Source organism: Maylandia zebra, linkage group LG13, assembly GCF_041146795.1.
Source record: "Maylandia zebra isolate NMK-2024a linkage group LG13, Mzebra_GT3a, whole genome shotgun sequence".
In the NCBI taxonomy this organism is placed as follows: domain Eukaryota; kingdom Metazoa; phylum Chordata; class Actinopteri; order Cichliformes; family Cichlidae; genus Maylandia; species Maylandia zebra.
Window position 1 is genome coordinate 32430054 of NC_135179.1, and position 21963 is coordinate 32452016.

The 21963-nt window shown below is 41.8% G+C and overlaps 1 protein-coding gene across 3 annotated transcripts in view; it reads right to left on the reverse strand.

Annotated features, from left to right (window-relative positions):
- The window catches only part of birc6 (baculoviral IAP repeat containing 6), a 130424-nt gene extending 116157 nt beyond the window's left edge, over positions 1 to 14267 (reverse strand). For all 3 annotated transcript variants that reach the window (XM_004574403.4, XM_004574404.4, XM_004574402.4), the window contains exons 1-2: positions 13839 to 14267; positions 813 to 994 (exon numbers count right to left, since the gene is read on the reverse strand). In XM_004574403.4, the coding sequence (XP_004574460.1) occupies positions 813 to 994; positions 13839 to 14049 (393 nt within the window). In that variant the 5' untranslated portion in view covers positions 14050 to 14267. The remainder of the gene's footprint in view (positions 1 to 812; positions 995 to 13838) is intronic.
- Between the last annotated feature and the right edge of the window lie 7696 nt (positions 14268 to 21963).

The window sequence follows — 21963 nt, forward strand, 5'->3', positions numbered from 1 at the left end:
AATCTGCATCCATAGTAACAATTAAGGTGATTTGGTGTGGAAAAGATGTCAAGGCTCAAAGTTTAAAATTGTATTGCATTTCCAAAAGTTGCTTGACAGCATTTAATGAGTGCATTTCTATAACTTTATTGGATCATATTCACTGAGAAATATTCCAGTAATATCCAACATGATCACAGTTATGATTGGAATGTTCTTTGCAGCATGGCCAATCACAACAGGAAGAATAACCATTTTATTTATTTTTTAAAGTGATTGTTTCAGTGCAAGGGAAGAGGCTGACAACTTGACAGATGCCTTACTTTCCACAGTTACAGAATCACAGGCAATACATGTTATTCTGAGCTGATAATAAATCTGTCCAGTCCTGATTAGTTATAAAACTGATCAATATAAATGGTAAATATAAGAAATGGGTAACAAAATAATACCCAAGTGTGATTTCAGGGTTTTTTTTAAATGTAAAACTTCTGCAAACATTATCCGATGTGAGCTTCATTACGCACTCTGTGAATGAGGAAATGAAAGAGTCAGACAAGTGCTTCAAATGCAGCAGGAGGGGAGGAGTCAGACAAAAACTCAATTGAAGAAAAAAAACAAACAAAAAAAAAAAACTCTCATCGAGCAAGTAAGGTTAGAGTCTGCAACCATGGTAACTGAGCCATTACAGTTACAGAAATTGGTTAGTTTCTGTAACAGAAAACCCAAAGTTTAAGCTCAGGCTTAAGCTACTCAGTTTCCACCTAACTTTCTGAAACAGAGACCAGATGTCCATGTACACAGTGAATTGAAGGGCAAATATGTTCTCTCACCTCTGTGACCGGTAGCTCTAGCTGAACCATATCCTCAGGTTTTGCCACTGGTGGCTGGAGGGCTGTGTCCAGGAGCAGGATGCCATTCAGGTCCTTCCTGCATCCAACTGCATAGTCGTCCACGAAGAGCACCTTGTCCACTGCGGGAAAGTACTGACACCTGACACGGCCACCAGGTTTAGCTAGGACAGAGACAGAGGACACACACCACATAATGTGAATGTCTGAAGGCTGTTTATATGTCACTAATGCATTATATGCAAAACATGCTGGAACCAACTTACGTGTCCATTAAAATCAATGCAGTTGATATTTTATTGCCATTCACTGTTGGTAGCAAGCAATTTATCAGATGCAAGAAGAATGGTAAATTTCCACAAACTGATTACTTCAGAGTTTCATCAACAGGGTTGTGAATCTGCAGGTGCTCCTTCAAAATGCAAATCAGAGCTCCTCAAGCAAAATTTCTGCTTCTGCAAACTTTTTCATCAATGTATACATTTCTGTTCAGACAAGGGGCTAAAGAGAGGTTTTCAGTCACTGCACATGAGCTTTTGTGCTGTCCTCCAAAACCCTAACTGCAAATCACTGGACGTGATTAGGGACAGCTGGAACAAGGAAGGGAAAAGCACAAAAAATGTCTACTGCAGTGGACAATTATTGTTTTTAAACAGTTGGATCCACTTGAGCACTTTTTATGTTATAGTTTCACTGTTCTCCATCTGGATGACAGACCAACAACAGTACAAGCAAAACTGTCCCACACAGTGGTTGTACCACATATTGTCTCCATCAACAAAAATAGAGATCACTGCAGGCAGATTGGCCATTCCAATACTTCTGCTTCACACGGCGACCATGACATTACCACAGCTCCATATCATTTATACCAGTACTTACGGTGCGAGTGCCGCTGCAATATTCTTTTGAACAACAATATTCTTCTTCAGACAACATCTCCACATCAGCTGAGGTATAGGAAAAAGTCAAAACTAGAAGCAAAGAATTTGGCGACCTTTTTTTCCCCCAAAGCCTCCTGTTTTTGGTCTCTGAGCTAGCCCGACGTCCCGGAGCTAGCGATTTTTTTCAGTCGGGCTACCAAAATCTATCTCTTCCCTGCCCGTCGGGCTATTGTAGGAAGGAAAAATATATGTCAATGCTTTTGCATTCTTTCAGAAATGTAGCTGGGTAATTATGTCATTGGCATCGGTGAGCCACTGTCAATATGTGACATATTGAAATCACGTTTGAATTTGCGCTTGGTTTTTGCCTTCACTTTGCAATCGTGCGAACTGTTTATAGAGAGCGACAGCACTGATCTGTGAGTGAGTGAGTGAGTGTATGTATGTATGTATGTATGTATGTATGTATGTATGTATGTATGTATATATATATATATATATATATATATATATATATATATATATATATATATATATATATATATTAGTGCTGTCAAAATTATCGCGTTAATTGTTAAGATCAACGCGAAATGTTTAATGCATTAAAAAAATTTAACGCTGATTTTGTTTTTTTATTAATTTCCTGTAATCTAAGACCTTTAAATTCATGAGCACCTCTGGAGGAGGGGGCAACAGTGTGCTATGCTGGCGTTTGGCCTGACAGAAATGATTAGAAGAAGAAGAAGAAGTGACACCATGCTACTATCTAGCTAACACTAGCTAACACACGCAAGCATGGACGAGGGCGGACTTTTGGGTGGAAAGTTTCTCTTTAAGAAGTTGCCTGATGGCTTGTTGGACAAAACGAGAGTAAGATGCACAATTTGCAACGCTGAATTCAAGTACCACAGAAGCAGTTCATCACTGGCGTATCACCTGAGAGCAAAACACCCAACTGAATCCACCTCTACGGGACCTCGCCAGTCTACGCTTCAGGAGTATGGTGCTTGTGGATGAATAACAAAAAATGTGAGAGAAAAGGTAACCAATTCCTTGGTTGTTTGGATAGCTAAAAACTGCCGACCAGTTAGCATAGTAGAAGATGATGGACTGAGAGAAGTCATTCGTGCTGCATCAGGAGATGAGTGTTACAATCTGCCCTCGAGAGGAACCATTGTGTCGAGACTGCACACTTTGTATGGGGACCAGAGGGCTCAGCAGTCCAGCAAGCTTGTGCAAGTAAGGAATGTCGCTCTCACCGGAGACCACTGGACTTCGGTGAACAACGATAATTACTTAAAATATAAAGAATAAAAAAATGTAATTGGAGCCAGGCTATTAATAAAGTAATTGAGATTAATCGCAATTAATAACAGAAAATTGTGAGATTAGTTAGTTAATTTTTTTTAATCTATTGACAGCACTAATATATATATATATATATATACATACACAGCCAAAGCCGCACATGTGTTTGTCTGGGAAGCAGCCAGCGGGTAATGGAGCCAGCGCGTAATGGAAGAAATGAGTGTGCAGACTAGAAAAATCAACCGAACGTGACCGAAGAGAAAACAGATGATGGTTCCAATGCCGGAGAGATTGTCGAACGGAAGAGCCATAGAAGTTCCGTAGTGTGAAGGTATTTCGGCTATTTCAAGTCTGACAAAAAACAAAGTAGCGTGCACTGTAAATTGTGCCGAAAGCAAGTCTGGAAATACAGTAAACTGGTGCATGCGTCACACTGTGCGCCACGTTATTGTTTCGGTGAAATGAATTTCTACAATACTGTTACTGTTAATTCTACTCTCTGCAGTGTTTAAATGCTTACATATACACACAGTTACTGTCCCTCCACACATACAGTGGGGCAAAAAGTATTTAGTCAGCCACCGATTGTGCAAGTTCCCCCACTTAAAATGATGACAGAGGTCAGTAATTTGCACCAGAGGTACACTTCAACTGTGAGAGACAGAATGTGAAAAAAAAATCCATGAATTCACATGGTAGGATTTGTAAAGAATTTATTCGTAAATCAGGGTGGAAAATAAGTATTTGGTCACCTCAAACAAGGAAAATCTCTGGCTCTCACAGACCTGTAACGTCTTCTGTAAGAAGCTTTTCTGTCCCCCACTCGTTACCTGTATGAATGGCACCTGTTTGAACTCATCATCTGTATAAAAGACACCTGTCCACAGCCTCAAACAGTCAGACTCCAAACGCCGCCATGGCCAACACCAAAGAGCTTTCGAAGGACACCAGGAAAAGTATTGTAGACCTGCACCAGACTGGGAAGAGTGAATCTACAATAGGCAAGCAGCTTGGTGTGAAAAAATCAACTGTGGGAGCAATCATCAGAAAATGGAAGACATACAAGACCACTGATAATCTCCCTCGATCTGGGGCTCCACGCAAGATCTCATCCCGTGGGGTCAAAATGATCATGAGAACGGTGAGCAAAGATCCCAGAACCACACGGGGGGACCTGGTGAATGACCTGCAGAAAGCTGGGACCAAAGTAACAAAGGTCACCATCAGTAACACACTACAACGGCAGGGAATCAAATCCCGCAGTGCCAGACGTGTTCCGCTTTTGAGTGCACTCCACGAGCGTCTGGCAGCACAAATGAACCAGCTGCTAGTTAACGAGAGACACCCAGAATGGCTAACCGAAGGTCGAACGGTCCTGATCCCCAAGGACCCCAAGAAGGGACCTGTCCCCTCCAACTACCGACCAATAACCTGCCTCAGTACTACATGGAAGCTCCTGTCAGGCATCATATCGGTTAAGATGAACAGGCACATGGGTCATCACACTCAAAAAAAAAAACCAAGTTGTCCCTTTTTTAAATCACATTTTCTCATCTTCTTTCAGTCTCTGTAAGCTAAAAGTCAACATTGGCTTAATCTCATGTGAGCGGGGCACAGAAAGGGATTGGCAAGAATACCAGAGGCGCAAAACACCAGCTACTGGTAGACAGAACAGTCAGCCGAGACTGCAAGACCAGACTGACCAACCTGTGCACTGCCTGGATTGATTACAAGAAGGCCTATGACTCAATGCCCCACAGCTGGATACTGGAATGCTTAGAATTGTACAAGATCAACAGGACCCTAAGAGCCTTCATCAGGAACTCAATGGGGATGTGGTGTACAACACTAGAGGCCAACTCCAAGCCCATAGCACAAATCACCATCAAGTGCGGGATCTACCAAGGAGATGCTCTGTCCCCACTGCTGTTCTGCATAGGTCTGAACCCCCTCAGTGAGATCATTAACAAGACTGGCTACGGATACCGACTACGGAACGGAGCAGTTGTCAGCCACCTCCTGTACATGGATGACATCAAGCTGTATGCCAAGAGTGAACGAGACATCGATTCACTGATCCACACTACCAGGCTATACAGCAATGACATTGGAATGTCGTTCGGACTGGAGAGGTGTAGTCGGATGGTAACAAAGAGAGGGAAGGTAGTCAGAACTGAGGGGATTGAACTACCAGAAGGCAACATTGCAGACATAGAGGACAGTTACAAGTACTTGGGGATCCCACAGGCGAATGGGAACCATGAAGAGGCCGCTAGAAAAGCTGCAACCACCAAGTACCTGCAGAGGGTCAGGCAAGTCCTGAGGAGTCAGCTGAATGGTAAGAACAAGATCCGGGCCATCAACACGTACGCCCTGCCCGTGATCAGGTACCCTGCTGGGGTAATAGGCTGGCCAAAGGAGGAGATAGAAGCCACTGACATAAAGACAAGAAAGCTCCTTACCATGCATGGAGGGTTTCACCCCAAGTCCAGCACCCTGAGGCTGTACGCTAAGCGGAAGGAAGGGGGCCGGGGACTGGTGAGTGTCAGCACCACAGTCCAGGATGAGACAACGAACATCCAAGAATACATTGGGAAGATGGCCCCAACTGACCGAGTGCTCAGTGAATACCTCAGGCAGCAGAAACCCAAGAAAGAGGAGGGAGACGAGGAACCATCATGGAAGGACAGGCCCCTGCACGGTATGTACCACCGGCAGATAGAGGAGGTGGCTGATATCCAGAAATCCTACCAGTGGCTGGACAAAGCTGGACTGAAAGACAGCACAGAGGCACTAATCATGGCAGCACAAGAACAAGCTCTGAGCACAAGATCCATAGAGGCTGGGGTCTATCACACCAGGCAAGACCCCAGGTGCAGGCTGTGTAAAGATGCCCCAGAGACAATCCAGCACATAACAGCAGGGTGCAAGATGCTAGCAGGCAAGGCATACATGGAACGCCATAACCAAGTGGCCGGCATAGTGTACAGGAACATCTGTGCCGAGTATAACCTGGAAGTCCCGAGGTCAAAATGGGAGATGCCCCCAAGGGTGGTGGAGAATGACCGAGCTAAGATCCTGTGGGACTTCCAGATACAGACGGACAAAATGGTGGTGGCTAACCAACCGGACATAGTGGTGGTAGACAAACAGAAGAAGACGGCCGTAGTGATCGATGTAGCGGTTCCGAATGACAGCAATATCCGGAAGAAGGAACACGAGAAGCTGGAGAAATACCAAGGGCTCAGAGAAGAGCTCGAGAGGATGTGGAGGGTGAAGGTAACGGTGGTCCCCGTGGTAATCGGAGCACTAGGTGCGGTGACTCCCAAGCTAGGCAAGTGGCTCCAGCAGATCCCGGGAACAACATCGGAGATCTCTGTCCAGAAGCGTGCAGTCCTGGGAACAGCTAAGATACTGCGCAGGACCCTCAAGCTCCCAGGCCTCTGGTAGAGGACCCGAGCATGCATGCATATATATATATATATATATATATATATATATATATATATATATATATATATATATATATATATATATATATATATACACACACACACACACACACACACACACACGCGCGCGCATCAGCGTTAACGTGGCTTAAAAAGTTTAATCACGATGACCGCGTTTAACTCTCTCAACCCACCTGATTTTGACTCAGTCTGCGCACCAGATGTGATGACGGCGTGTTAACGCTGGAAGCGCTAAAAAAAAAAAAAAACAAGTCACCAATTTGGGATTTCTTTGGCTTTAAACTAGATGAAAGAGGTAAACCTAAGGATGTAACTAAAGCGGTGTGTCACTTGTGCAGACATATAGTGCGAGCAAAATACTCAAACACGGCTAAATTCCACGACTATCACCAGCTTTTGCAGCTCCATTAACAAGCACTTGGGCGCACTCTGAGGAGGGTGCATTTCGTTCACAGATGAAAGAGGGTGCTGCTAAAACAGCGCTATTTTTTTTTTCTGTTGCCTGTTTCTATTAGCTCCATCATTATTAACAAACTTACTCATGGGCAAATAAATAAATAAACCACCCTTGTAAAAGGTGATTGGTCGATATAATTGTCCAATCGCCCAACCCTAATTCTTAGCAAACATGAACTTTCCAGGGGGGGAAAAAAAAATTCCATCATGTGTGCAAGTGCCTTAAAAACAATTTCAAAAAAAGCATTTAAGTTTAGGATAGAGCCGGGCGATATAAGATTTTTTCATATCACGATATGTTTTTTTCATTTCAGGCGATAACGATATCTATCACGATATAAGCCAAATAACTATATTTGTAAGATTTAAATTTGCCGTTGATCACAAGTAAAATGTGAAATAATCAGCAGCTTGTTTTTATTTAAATATTTATTTCCCATAATAAGTTCAACAGGGTAGATGTACTTAAGGAACATGAGACTTTTTCAGATAAATAAAGGCAAATATTGCAAACTACACAAAAGGCAGCCGCTAAAGCGTTTAAGTTTCAAAATAGAACAAACGAAACAGACTAAATTGTCAATTCCACTTAGAAACAAAATATTAATTCTAAAAATAAATCTTAGTTTGTTTTACAGAAGAACAGACAAAACTGACTAACTTTTGTCAATATCAAATAAACTGAGAACTAAAAGGAAATTCTCAATCTCTCCTTGTTGTATAGCTTAGCTTTTCAAACAGTTTTAACAGTTACTTTAGTCTGACAAAAGCCGAATGACGAATTAGCGCTTCCAGTCAGAGACTGAGGCTACATCCACACGTACACGGGTATTTTTGAAAACGGAGATTTTCCGTTTTCGTTTTAAAAAATAATCCCGTCCACACATAAAGGCAGAAATGAAGGAAAACGCTGCTATGAACATGCCAAAGCAGCAGGTGGCGCTAGATTCCTAACCGTGCAGAAATGTTGGCCAATCAGAAGTCTAGAAGCCTCGGTGGGAAAAAGTAAACAAAGCTGGGGCATAGAAGCAGAACCGAGTCGTATGTGTGGACGGACAGTAACTGTGTGTATATGTAAGCATTTAAACACTGCAGAGAGTAAAATTAACAGTAACAGTATTGTAGAAATTCATTTCACCGAAACAATAACGTGGCGCACAGTGTGACGCATGTATTTCCAGACTTGCTTTTGGCACAATTTACAGTGCACGCTACTCTGTTTTTTGTCAGACTTGAAATAGCCGAAATACCTTCACACTACGGAACTTCTATGGCTCTTCCGTTCGACAATCTCTCCGGCATTGGAACCATCATCTGTTTTCTCTTCGGTCACGCTCGGTTGATTTTTCTAGTTGGCACACTCATTTCCTCCATTACGCGCTGGCTCCATTACCCGCTGGCTGCTTCCCAAACAAGCACACGTGCGGCTTGGCACTTGTGCTGTACGTAACAAGTCACGTGACGTGACGCTGCGGCTGTGATTGGTTCGGCTCTGCGCTACTTAATTTAGATTGGCTGACCTTTTTTTTTTTTTTTTTTTTTTTTTTTAAAGAGGACAAGAGCGGCGAGGTCTATCGCGATAGCTTAATTTCTCTATCGAGTAAAAGTTATATCGCGATACATATCGTTATCGTTCTATCGCCCAGCTCTACTGAGAACTAAAAGGAAATTCTCAATCTCTCCTTGTTGTATAGCTTAGCTTTTCAAACAGTTTTAACAGTTACTTTAGTCTGACAAAAGCCGAATGACGAATTAGCGCTTCCAGTCAGAGACTGAGGCTACGTCCACACGTACACGGGTATTTTTGAAAACGGAGATTTTCCCTTTTAAAAAATAATCCTAGGTTCCTAGGTCCACGGTTAGGAATCGCCAATCAGAAGTCTAGAAGCCTCGGTGGGAAAAAGTAAACTAAGCTGGGGCACAGAAGCAGAACAGAGTCGTATGTGTGGAGGGACAGTAACTGTGTGTATATGTAAGCATTTAAACACTGCAGAGAGTAGAATTAATAGTAACAGTATTGTAGAAATTCATTTCACCGAAACAATAACGTGGCGCACAGTGTGACGTCAAAAAATGCGCACACCTTTGACGCTGCGTTTTCTCCGTTTTTCTAGTCCACACGTAAATGCAAAAACGGAGTTTTCAAAAATATCCACCCTGGTGGGAGTTTTTAAAAATCTTCGTTTTCAGTGACCAAAAACGCCGTTTACGTGTGGACGAAAGGTGCAAACGCATAGAAAAATCTGCGTTTTCAAAAATACCCGGGTACGTGTGGACGTAGCCTGAGCATGCACCAGTTTATTGTATTTCCAGACTTGCTTTCGGCACAATTTACAGTGAACGCTACTCTGTTTTTTGTCAGACTTGAAATAGCCGAAATACCTTCACACTACGGAACTTCTATGGCTCTTCCGTTCGACAATCTCTCCGGCATTGGAACCATCATCTGTTTTCTCTTCGGTCACGCTCGGTTGATTTTTCTAGTCGGCACACTCATTTCCTCCATTACCCGGGCGGTACGGTGGCTGGCTGCTTCCCAAACAAATACACATGTGCAGCTTGGCACTTGTGCTGTACGTAACAAGTCACGTGACATAACGCTGCGGCTGTGATTGGTTCGGCTCTGCACTACTTAATTTGGTTTGGCTGTTCTTTTTTTTTTTTTTTTTTTTAAGAGGACAAGAGCGGCGAGGTCTATCGCAATAGTTTAATTTTTCTATCGAGAAAAAGTTATATCGCGATACATATCGTTATCATTCTATCGCCCAGCTCTAGTTTAGGAGTTGAGATTTTTCATGTCCTTGAGTCTGTAGACATAAATTTCATTTTCAGACAGTGAGCACAAAGGTCTGTGAAGATGTCCACGTGCCTGCCAATTTTTTGTGACTATGAGACTTTATATATTATATATTACATTGTAGAGTATAATGAAGGTTTGAGAGACTGGGTATACTAAAGGAGTCACCTTTACGGTGATATAGGGCTGTTCTATATAGGGTTCTATATAGAACCACTCTATGGTTCTCTATAGGGCTGACCTTTCACAATAAAGTTGAAGATCCTGTTGAGATTTTTCAAAATAAACCAAATCGCAGAGTGTTTTCAGATGAGAAGCTAAAAAGAGCCATCAGCTGCTAAGAAAAAAAAAACAAAACCACGGGGGTAATAAATACTCACAAAGAAAATTGCCTCCGTTTCAACTTATGTAACACTCGATTCTAGGTACACGACGTCCAGCTGAAAAAACTTTGCACAAGTCGAGTTCAAAGAGATTCACAGAATTTACAGAAAATGTAAAATTTTTGTGATAAATATCGTTGTCGGGACAAAAAATGTCTTATATCAGGATATGAGATTTTGGTGATATCGCATAGCCCTACGGTGATATGATATTTACGAGAGGCAAAACAATCAGTATATGAACATTAACACAGTGATAATAAATACACGGCAGCACAGACTGCACGAAAACAAAAGGAAAAGCAGTGCTTTGATTTTTCTAACCTAAAAAAACAAAAACAGAACAAAAAAAAGTTCAGATAGTGAAAAATACATAATACATACAAATAAGCTCTGATATCAAACCACTTGATTTCTCTCATGTTTTACATCTCAATTACTCTTTATACACAGATCAACTTTTTTTTGTCCGAGTATAATACTCATTGACTGTTGTGTTTGCTCTTCTTTAAGGTAAGATAAGGTAGAAAGGTAGGAAGTAAAAAAAACTGGAAAAAACAGACAGGCATCTTCTTAAAGTTCTGACTTTAATCTTTAAAAATCTGTGGTATGAACTGAAGACCAAGGTCCATTTCAGACGACATTAAATCTGCAGGGGTTTGAGAGACTTGTCTGGGAAGTGGAGTTTGGGTTGTTAAAAAACGTGTGAGACATATTGAAAAATCACAACAAACAACTGCAGGATGATAACCAGCAAAAGGGTTATGCAACTGACTATTACCAATGGGGGCTAAAAATTTTAATCGTAGTAATTTTTTGGTTTAAGTCTGACATTTACAAGAGAGACTATGTGTAGTAATAATGTTTATATGTTTACATCAAATCTGATCTATAATTTTATCTACTGTAATAATTTTGACCTTCAGTAATCATTAAAAACAACACAATCAAGATAAGACATCAAGATAAAACTATTAATGTGTTATAAATTCATAATGATGTCGAGATTCATCCCCTTTGTTATAAATCCAAAATGCTTTAGATCCTTTATTTCTGATGTTCTTCGGGGTTCTATAATATGCCTCAGATGTTTGCAAATTGCTGCTAATTGCTGGTATTTAATTCTGGCTCTGAGTTTAACCCTGATTAAGACTTAGACTTGATAGGCATTGGTCTCTTTGTAATCACTCAACATGAAGTCAAAGTGCCTCCAGTGATTTTTACCTACTTGCATCCAACAAGAACCATTGGATAATCATCAACAAAAAATTAAAAAAACTTTACTGATGCTTTTCCAGTTCCCTCATTAGCTGAGCAATACAACTTTCAGTGACCCAGCATACTTGAACAGCTCCACGTGGTCTTTATGGTAAAGTAAGATGGAACAACTGTAAAACAATATGGATTTTTGTATCATGAGTTCAGTCACTTCCCATTTCTTAGCCACAAAACAACACACTTTATAATGCAAGCACCAAGTCATTTATCTCTATAGAGGTTTTGCAGACATGTGATATTAACTTGTTGACCATTTTGGATGTGTAAAACTTCTGAAACAAAATGAAAAACCTGTTAAAAATTATGTAAATGGGACAAACTATAGCAACTATGAGTAAACGAGTCAGTATAGCTCATTTCTGATTAATGACAGTGATACTGAGGTGAATTGTTAGAATTTTCCACTGCTGTGCAGCTGTTAGCTCCTTTTTGCTGCTATTCATGGCTGTTAACGAAACTTCTTTGAAGCCAAATGAACTCTTGTGGTGTGAGAATGTAATCAAACTGGTGATCAGAGTGGAGATAGTTTAAAAGTTTTAGGACACTAGAGTCTAATGTTAGCTGGCATGACGCTAGCTTTTAACATTATGTTGTTGTTTAGCCATCTCATGTCAGCTGTCCAGAGACGACAGCATCGCATGTCTGATCTGCTAAGGATAGCTAATTGCGACAATAACAAAATTAAATTAAATGTGTTTATGTAGAATTTCTTATGTTACAACCCTAAGTTTAGTTGAGGAGAGAGGATGAGGTGGATATGAGAAAGCAAGAGTAGTCCCGGAATAGGCAGCTGAAGAAGATGAGAAAGAAGAAAAAAAAAAAAAAACCTAGAAAGATATCACGAAAATATAAATGTAAAAATTTTAAATGGTCAAATATTGCTTGAAACTGACAATGGTGATTTCACAAGGTCAAATAATGTAAGATTGTTATACTATTAATCTGACCTTTTTCCAATTCTGTTATCTGAAACAACAGGATAGTGTTTTAGAAAAAAAAAATCTCTTTCTGTCCTTGATTTTTAATGTACCTAACCACGCAGCATGATATAGGCCTTGTGAGGAGGGGGGAACAATAATTTCTATGTTAAGTACGCATATTGGCCATACATATAACATGATTGTTACCACACATCACGTCCAATATGGTGGACCTCTATAAGATGAGGAAATCAGAGGTGAACATTATGAGCAAATACCATTTCCAAAGCCAATACTCCTTTCTGATATGATATGAGATTCCTCAGCCAAATCAACAGACCTCTATTCAGATTGCCACCAGAATTCAGTGGGTTCTTCCTTTGCCCATATCAATCCACCTTGGACTGCAAATCATAAAAGCAAGCAGGGTTTTTTGTTTGTTTGTTTACACAATATTGCAGAGTCAAAGAGACCAAGAGCACCAAAAACGTAGCTGTTGTAAGGTTCTACCTATTACCTCTTTAGACAAAGTAATAACAGGTGCCATTATAAGAAACGAATCCTAATAAACAGACATTTCAAAATATGCAAATTTTATTAAATAATAAAAGTCAGGATGAAAGACACGCAACCATTAGCAAACGGGTGCCATTAATATGTTAACAATACCAAAGCTTCCTATGGGGCACCCAAACCAACAATGGTAATGAATTTCTCTTTCACCAGTTCTGTAAAAACTCCATCTATGCACTAATGTTCAAACACCAGGTATAGGAGGAGCACGTCGTGCTCCTCCTATACCTGACTATACAATGCTTTAACATGTTCCGTCAAAAGTAACTTTCTGACAAACTCTCTAAAGCTTTATTAAGTTAACTGATGTGAACAAACACGTCCACACTGTTACACTGGCACAGTGAGTTTACTTTGAACATCACACCAGTACTTCCAAACAACTGACAGTGCACCCGGTGGGTTGTGAAGTAAAGCACCCGGGGAGCCGCTAGCTAGCCTACTGACTATCACAACAATTCAGCGAAGAACATAGTACCACATCCAAGCGGGTGATAGTAATTCTGATACTTCAGATAGCCACCGTGTAAACTGTAGTTTTAACGACACATCATACATGACCACCAATATGACAGAAACTGACCGGGAAGGTTAACCGGCTAACTGGCACTTTCCAGCTATTAGCAGACATGGGAGATATGTCAAGTTGCAGCTATAGTAAACATTAGCAAACGCAGGTGTTCAAGAAGAACTTGAACTTGTTTGATCATAAACACACCAATGTCCAAAGACGATGACCCTGGTTTAGGCAGAAAAGGCTACATAAATCCTAGTTGCCAAATACCCTGACTAGGCCATGCTAGTAAGAGCTAACATTAGCGGGCTGAGGTTACAACTCAGCCAGTGTCGTGTTTAGTGTCTGTTGACAGTCAGTGTTTGGCTTGTCAAAACTGAAACTGCTGGTGAAATGGCTTGACAGAGGACTCCGATATTTACCGTGCAATGCTGAAGCCTGAAGAATAGCCCCCGAAGTGCCGTCAATTACTTTAATACTGCCGCGGCTGGTGACGGCCAAGATAGCGTTGAGGGCCGGGTGGTAGGACAGGCTTAGCAGGCCCTCCTCGTCGCAACGCAGGCAACCGTCTCTCAGCACAATCCAGTCTGAGGAGGTGGACGAGCCCGAGCCCGGCGAGGCCGCGGCCGCCATCTTTCCTTATTTCTCCCTTCCCTTCCCTTTTAGGTTTGTAAAGATCCGATGGTAGACGTAATACTGCTAAATCTATAAGACTAAGTCCAAACTGTCACTCCTCTGCCACTGCTGACTCCTTTTGCGGCTTCTTCTCCTCCGGCCGTCACCGCAGCAGTGGCTATTCACCATCAGCGCCGACAAACTCCAGGCTGGGCTTTCTGTCAGTTACACTCTAGGTAAACGGAGCTAGCGTATCTCGGCACCACATCCCGCGATAACGCCGACACCAAACGAGAACATCGGCTGGACAAATCATTAAGAACAACAAAACAGTGGCTCCGCAACAAAAAGTACATTAAATTGGTTATATTTTGGTTCTATGCGTTAACTGAATTTTTACAGTGATCATCGGCTTCAAACACTAAACACAGATGAATTTGATATTTCAAGTGAAAAATGTAAATTAGGGCATCATGGAAAAGCACTGCCCAGAAAAAGAGTTTCCTGCAATATTTTTTTTCAGTTAGAATTGGAATGCAACCTAAGCAGACCTTTTTTTTAACTGCACAGTAATGTGAGAAAACAATTAAACCCTGAAAACTTGCTGGGGTCAACCCGAGAGGAAACTGATTTTATTTTTAAATTCTATGCAACTCTAATAAGTCGTTTGCCAGTATTAAAATTAATTTATAAGGAAATTCCATCACTTGTGCAAGTGCTAGGGCAGATTTTATATTCATTTCTCAATAACAGAAAATGTACAGGACTGTGTAGAGCATAGTCTTTTAATCAATATAAAGATAAGAACTTATAATAACTATATAAATAACTTTATTATCATGGGAAACTGGCAGCGCTGTTGTAAGGAGTGGGATCCTCTCATAATAACAGAATTAAAACAGATAAAATGAATAAAAGCAAGATCATTTTTTTAAAAAATACATAGAACTTAATTCACCTTTTCTTCTAAAACATCTGCTATAGCCAATGATGCACCCTGAAAACTTGGAATCAAAACTACTACAACACAATGACCAAACTGATAGTACTCTCACCATCTGTTTTTTGGGCCTCAGAGAGAATTCACAGTGGGTTCCTGCTTAAAAAATACATCATGGAATTTGCAGTTTAGTTTTCACATTAAGGTGTTAAGTAAATTAAACATATTAAGTAAATCCCTGGACTGTTTTTCTCCACACAAGATAACTTAAGAGGTTACAGTTCTCAATACTTTGCCAACTGACTGATTACATCAGCTTTGTCTCACCAGTCAGCACCGAGCCTAAAGGTCCTGGGCACTAAGTACTTATACAGAGAACATGGATCATTTTCTTTGTGATTTTTCCTTACATGGTGTAAGTGTATGTGAGTTGATATATGAATAATTCATGTACACAACATTCAAAGTAGTTTTGTCAGACTCAACTCTTCTTTGACTTGGACTGACACACCCATCTCTCCAATCCACTATCCTCTGACTTTCCTTTTTGCAAGGAACTTAATGTCCTAAAGATTAAATGGCAATTTTTAAATTTAAGGGGCATATAGACAGGAACTAGGTTTCTATTCTCACTAACATTGGTAAAATAGCACAAGTTATCTCTATATGTTCAAAGTATTCAGGCCACCAAATTATAAAATATAAAGTCAATCTGCAACAGGCAGTGTTGGTCAAGTTACTTGAAAAAAGTAATCAGTAACTAATTACTGATTACTTCCCCCAAAAAGTAATCCCGTTACTTTACTGATTACTTATTTTCAAAAGTAATTAATTACTTAGTTACTTAGTTACTTTTTAAAAACACGATTTACAACCTGAAGAGGTGATAAAGCGATTGATCTCTCAGCCCAATTCTACTTTTTCTGCATAATCCATCATACAAAATGTAATCAAATGGAAAAGTCTCTTTTTTTTAACTTGTTTTATTAGTTTTAATCTTTTAACTTTATGCATCAAGCAAAAATTTAATTATATGCAACATTCTCTGACTGGAAGAAATTTGTTTAACATTTAAACCTATTTTCTACACATTCCAGCACATAAAATAAAAAAAAAATTTGTGTTTACACTCACTCTTTCAAATAGATGCAAGTAAAACACAGCAGAAAATAAATAAAGTCAAAGACTCAGTGGTCCTGTTGCTCTATTTTCACCTGTAAAGCAGGACTATGGTAGGCGGAGGTTTACCCTGGTGCAGGTGTGCCGTGGTCAGTTGAAGAATCCGCGAGTTTCTCTGTGAATTTCCCATTACGTCGTTGCGCACTCGGTGCTTGTTTGGAAATTTAGGGGGTTTTTTCGCTGTAAAAAGAAGTTTTCTTCCCACGCACGATGGACGCTAATGTTTTTGTCACTTTTTATGGAATCAAACTCAAAGTAACGTCAGTACTTCCACGCTTTAAACGCTGCACGCTCATACTCTCTCCCACAATCGATATGTGATCCATTGTTGATCTGCACACAGCTGTTGTCACGAACAGCGCACTCGCTTACGTCACTGTCGTGAGACATTCTCGCAAAAAATCACGGTTTTAGTAACGCAGTAACGCAGCGTTACTACGGGAAAGTAACGGTAATCTAATTACCGTTTTTGCAATAGTAATCCCTTACTTTACTCGTTACTTGAAAAAAGTAATCAGATTACAGTAACGCGTTACTGCCCATCTCTGGCAACAGGCAAAACTGACCAAAGAACAATTTCAATACGAGACAGATTATCAATCCAAGGAAACTCGATATATAAAACTTAAGCGTCTCGATGAGCTCGAACAACTACTGAAGGTTAGGCGAGCACCTGAAAATGGCCAACCATTATTTGTTAGTCTAATCAAACAGATGTTGGCCATGTTTCTGAGGTCGGTTTTCTCCTTTTTTATGTTGTTATTTCAGTTTTTCTCCTGAAATGAGGTATGAAATGTCTGTGATGCAGCTGATCTGGTCTGTCTTGAGCAGTGTTGGGGAGTAACGGAATACATGTACCGCCGTTACGTATTTAAAATACAAAATATGAGTAACTGTATTCCGTTACAGTTACCGTTTAAAAAGGTGGTATTCAGAATACAGTTACTTTGTTGAAATAAATGGATTACACTGCGGTACTTTCCTGTTTCATTTTGTCGCGGGTCAGGACTGTTTGGGTTTTGTTTGACAGCTACGTTCTGTTGTTCCAGGCGGCAGCATTACGGTTGCCATGGTTACAGGGCGACGCTCTCTCTCTGCGACTGTGTGTTTCCTGGGTGAGAGAGCGCCTTTTCGTTGTTGTTGTTGTTGTGCTAAGCTAACAGGCAGAATGCTACAAGCATAGCTCTAAAGAATGTAGCATCATGGGCAGTGTAGTCCGTGTTGCAGGGAGAATGGACTGCCATACACGTTATGGGTCTGTGAGCGAGGAGGGAGAAAAAGGGGAGTGGAAAGGTACGAGTTGTCATCGAGGAAAAACGGGAGCTGGAAGCATGTAAATATAATAATAACCACTTCAGCCAAGAAGAGAGCCTGACGAGCCCAGTTGTAAGTAAGCTATTAAGACTCGACTGTACACCGTGTTCGTGTTTTCCTCCGAAACAATAAGTTCTGTTGGAGCAGCCTTTCAACGCCTCTCTCTGTCTCTCGCAAGAAAAGTTGACCCACACAACAAAGTAAAGCTATTTTTCGGCTACGAGCCGACAGGGACCCCGCCGTATTAGTCAGAGGTGCCTTTACTACAGTTCGGAGTCGCGGACCTTCAGTAACAGTAATAAATCACACAGCAATAGTACATTCACGTTGTTGTAAAAAGCATGATAATATATTAAGTAATCCAAAGTATTCAGAATACGTTACTGTCATTGAGTAACGTAACGGAATACGTTACAGAATACATTTTGGGGCATGTATTCTGTATTCTGTAATGGAATACATTTTAAAAGTAACCTTCCCAACACTGGTCTTGAGACAGTCCAGGCTGCACTCACCTGCAACAGGTGGAGACTCACCAGAACATTCTCTGAGTGTGTGTGCAGTGTGCGCAAAATTTTCCATGTTTCGATTTCTTTGGGGGAGTGTTTCTCTGGATGTGTGCAGATGTATGTGCATTAATGTGTGCATGCGTGGAGTTCTGACGTTGGCTGGTAGGGTGGACGTCTATGCATAATCACGTGTTTGCAAACATTTCAGTGTTTGGATTTCTTTGGGGCGGTCCATTAATGTAAAGAGCGGTGAGGCGGCCCACTCCCGGTTTTTCCTGCTTTCTTTCTCGCACCTGGAGCGCATCGAAACCTCCTCATGAGGGCTGGCTAGTTTTTGGGAGTGTGTGTGTGTGTATGTGTCTGTACAACTGTGCTTATTGTTTTGTTTATTTCAAACTGATGCGTGTCCTCATCTCTACAGTGCTGCCGTCTCCTGCATCCCGGCATGTTTCTAAGGTACATTTTCTCCTTTTTTATGTTGTTCTTGGGGTTTTTGCCCTCAGATGAGGTCTGAAATTGGGACTATTTAACAGGATTATGACATCACATATATTTAGAATCTTACCACCAATTTGATCCTTTGATCCTTGGATCCATAAATAGGGGTGAGAAGCGATGACTTTTAGTCCATTAATCACAGCATTTATGTTCTCAGAATTGAAACGTTCGCCAGAGAAGTATTTTGAAACATCTGGATCCTTTTGGGAGCAACTGTTTACAGATTCCAACATGTCTCAGAGAAAACCCTACAGATTTTTAAGGTAAGTTTTCTTTCATTTTTCTGTTTTTCTGTTGTTCACTAAAAGAAAAAAGACGCACACAGGCTCACCTCTACACGGCTGCCGTCTCCTCTAACCCTGCATGTTTCTAAGGCAAGTTTTCTCCTTTTTTATGTTGTTCTTTTAGTTTTTGTCCTGAGATGAGGTTTGAAGTGTCTGTGGTGCACCTGGTCTGGTCTGTCTTGAGACAGTCCAGGCGGTAATGGTAAATGGCCTGTATTTATATAGCGCTTTACTAGTCCCTAAGGACCCCAAAGCGCTTTACATATCCAGTCATCCACCCATTCACACACTGGTGATGGCAAGCTACATTGTAGCCACAGCCACCCTGGGGCGCACTGACAGAGGCGAGGCTGCCGGACACTGGCGCCACCGGGCCCTCTGACCACCACCAGTAGGCAACGGGTGAAGTGTCTTGCCCAAGGACACAACAACCGAGACTGTCCAAGCCAGGGCTCGAACCGGCAACCTTCCGATTACAAGGCGAACTCCCAACTCTTGAGCCACGATGCCACAGTAACAGGTGGAGACTCACAAGGACATACAGATCTCACAAGTTTTGTGTTTCTCAACTCTTCTGTTGAGGGTTTCTCTAAGGAGAGGGCAGTGACGCCTGGTGGAGGTCCACCGATATAAAGGGTGGCCATGTGTGTAACAGTTGGTGAAATGTTATTATTTGACCACTAGGCGGAACTCTTGTAATCAGAATCAGAATCAGAATACTTTATTGATCCCTGGGGGAAATTATTTTTTGTTACAGTGCTCCATTTTAAACCAACATTAAGACAAGACAGACAATACGCTAACTAAGAATAGTACAATATATACATATATATACATACATACATACATAAGTCACTTATAAATAAATATTTGGAAAAGAAACATGTGTAGTTGTAGCAGCAAACAGTGTGTTAAGTGGATGCGTTGTACAGGGAGATGGCCACAGGCAGGAATGATTTCCTGTGTCGTTCAGTGGTGCTTTTCGGTAATCTCAGTCTCTCACTGAACGAGCTCCTGTGACTGACCAACATGTCATGGAGTGGGTGGGAGGTGTTATCCAACATTGTCTTTATCTTGGACAGCATCCGCCTCTCCGACACCACCTTGAGGGAGTCCAGCTCCATCCCCACAACATTGCTGGCCTTACGGATCAGTTTATTAAGTCTGTTGGCATCTGCGACCCTCAGCCTGCTCCCCCAGCATGCAACAGCATAGAGGATCGCACTGGCCACCACAGACTCATAGAAAATCCTCAGCATTTTCTGGCAGATGTTGAAGGACCTCAGTCGCCTCAAAAAATACAGATGACTCTGGCCCTTCCTGTAAAGTGCTGTGGTGTTTTTAGCCCAGTCCAGTTTATTGTCAATGTGTACTCCAAGGTATTTATAGTCCTCCACAATGTCAACACTGACCCCCTGGATTGAAACAGGGGTCAAGTGTTTCCTGGTCTTCCTGAAGTCCACGATCAGTTCCTTGGTCTTTGCCACGTTGAGCTGCAGATGATTCTGCTCACACCACGTGACAAAGGAGTCGACCACAGCCCGGTACTCTGTCTCATCATCCCTGCTGATGCATCCAACCACCGCAGAGTCATCAGAAAACTTCTGAAGATGGCAGGTCTCTGTGCAGTGGCTGAAGTCTGTGGTGTAGAGGGTGAAGAGGAAGGGGGAGAGGACAGTCCCCTGTGGTGCCCCTGTGTTGCTAATCACCTTGTCAGACACACACTGTGGGAGACGTACATATTGTGGTCTTCCTGTCAGGTAATCAACAATCCAGGACACCAGAGAAGCATCCACCTGCATCGCTGCTAACTTATCACCCAGGAGGGTCCGCCTGATGGTGTTGAAAGCACTGGAAAAGTCAAAAAACATGACCCTCACAGTGCTCGCCGGCTGGTCCAGATGGGTGTAGACACGATTGAGCAGGTAGATGATGGCGTCCTCTGTTCCGAGACGAGGCTGATAAGCGAACTGAAGGGGATCCAGATGTGGTCTTACTATGGGTCGCAGCTGGTCCAGGATGAGCCTTTCCAGGGTCTTCATGATGTGGGAGGTCAGTGCCACGGGCCTGTAATCCTGGGGGCCACTGGGACGAGGCGTCTTTGGTACAGGGACGAGGCATGATGTCTTCCACATCACCGGGACCCTCTGCAGACTCAGACTCAGCATAAACAGTTTATGAAAGACTCCACACAGCTGGGGGGCACAGGCCTTGAGGACAAGGGGACTCACTCCGTCTGGTCCAGCAGACTTGCCTGAGTCAAGTCTCCTCATTTGCATCTCAACCTGGTATTGAGTGAAGGTGATGGGTAGGGGAGGGGTGTCAGGAATCTCACAGGAGGCAACATGTGAAGAGAGAGGCTGGCACAGTGGTGTGGCTCTGGATTCCAGGCTGACTGCAGGTGAGGTTGTGGGGGTGGGAGCAGACACTGTGGTGTCGAATCTATTGAAAAACAGATTCAACTCGTCGGCTCTATTCTCACCTCCCTCAGCTCCCCTGCTGTTGGTTGGCCTGAATCCAGTGATGGTCTTCATGCCCCTCCACACCTCTCTCATGCTGTTCTGCTGGAGTTTCCACTCCAGCTTCCTCCTGTAATTGTCCTTAGCCTCTCTGATCTTGTCCTTTAGTAATGTAATTAACGCATTTTATTTTGTATGTTTTATTTTTGTGTTGAGCATGTTAACATTTTCCTTTTTTGCCTACCAGATTGGTGTACAGTTAATTTGATACATGGAAAATAACCGGTTAATTTTGTAAGTATAAGGTAAGGGCAGAGGTCACTTCCTGTTTTGGGAAGTAAGGTCAGAGAAGCTGCTCATGGTGACGGTCTAGCCGTGTGAATGTTAAAGAAGAAATGCCTAAGTTCCAATTATACCGGTTTGTCTACTTGCAGGCCAAAGTGGTATGTTTGTTTATATTTTGTGAATTTTATATTGTAATATGTTTTAATGCTGAAATACAATTTTCTTGTACATTTGTATTCACCAGTTCTACGGTGTACCTGTGTATGTTAAGAGAAGCACAGTAAACATCAGTAAAGAAGAACTCTCGTGTCTCTCGTGTATGTGTACAAGCCGGCATAGTAGAACACTACACTGCTCCGGAGAAGGCAATGAGATGGTTGGACCGAAGCTACTAGCAAGAGAAGCTACTAGCAAGAGACGCTACTAGCAAGAGAAGCTTGTCACTACCCGATCCGTACCGGAAA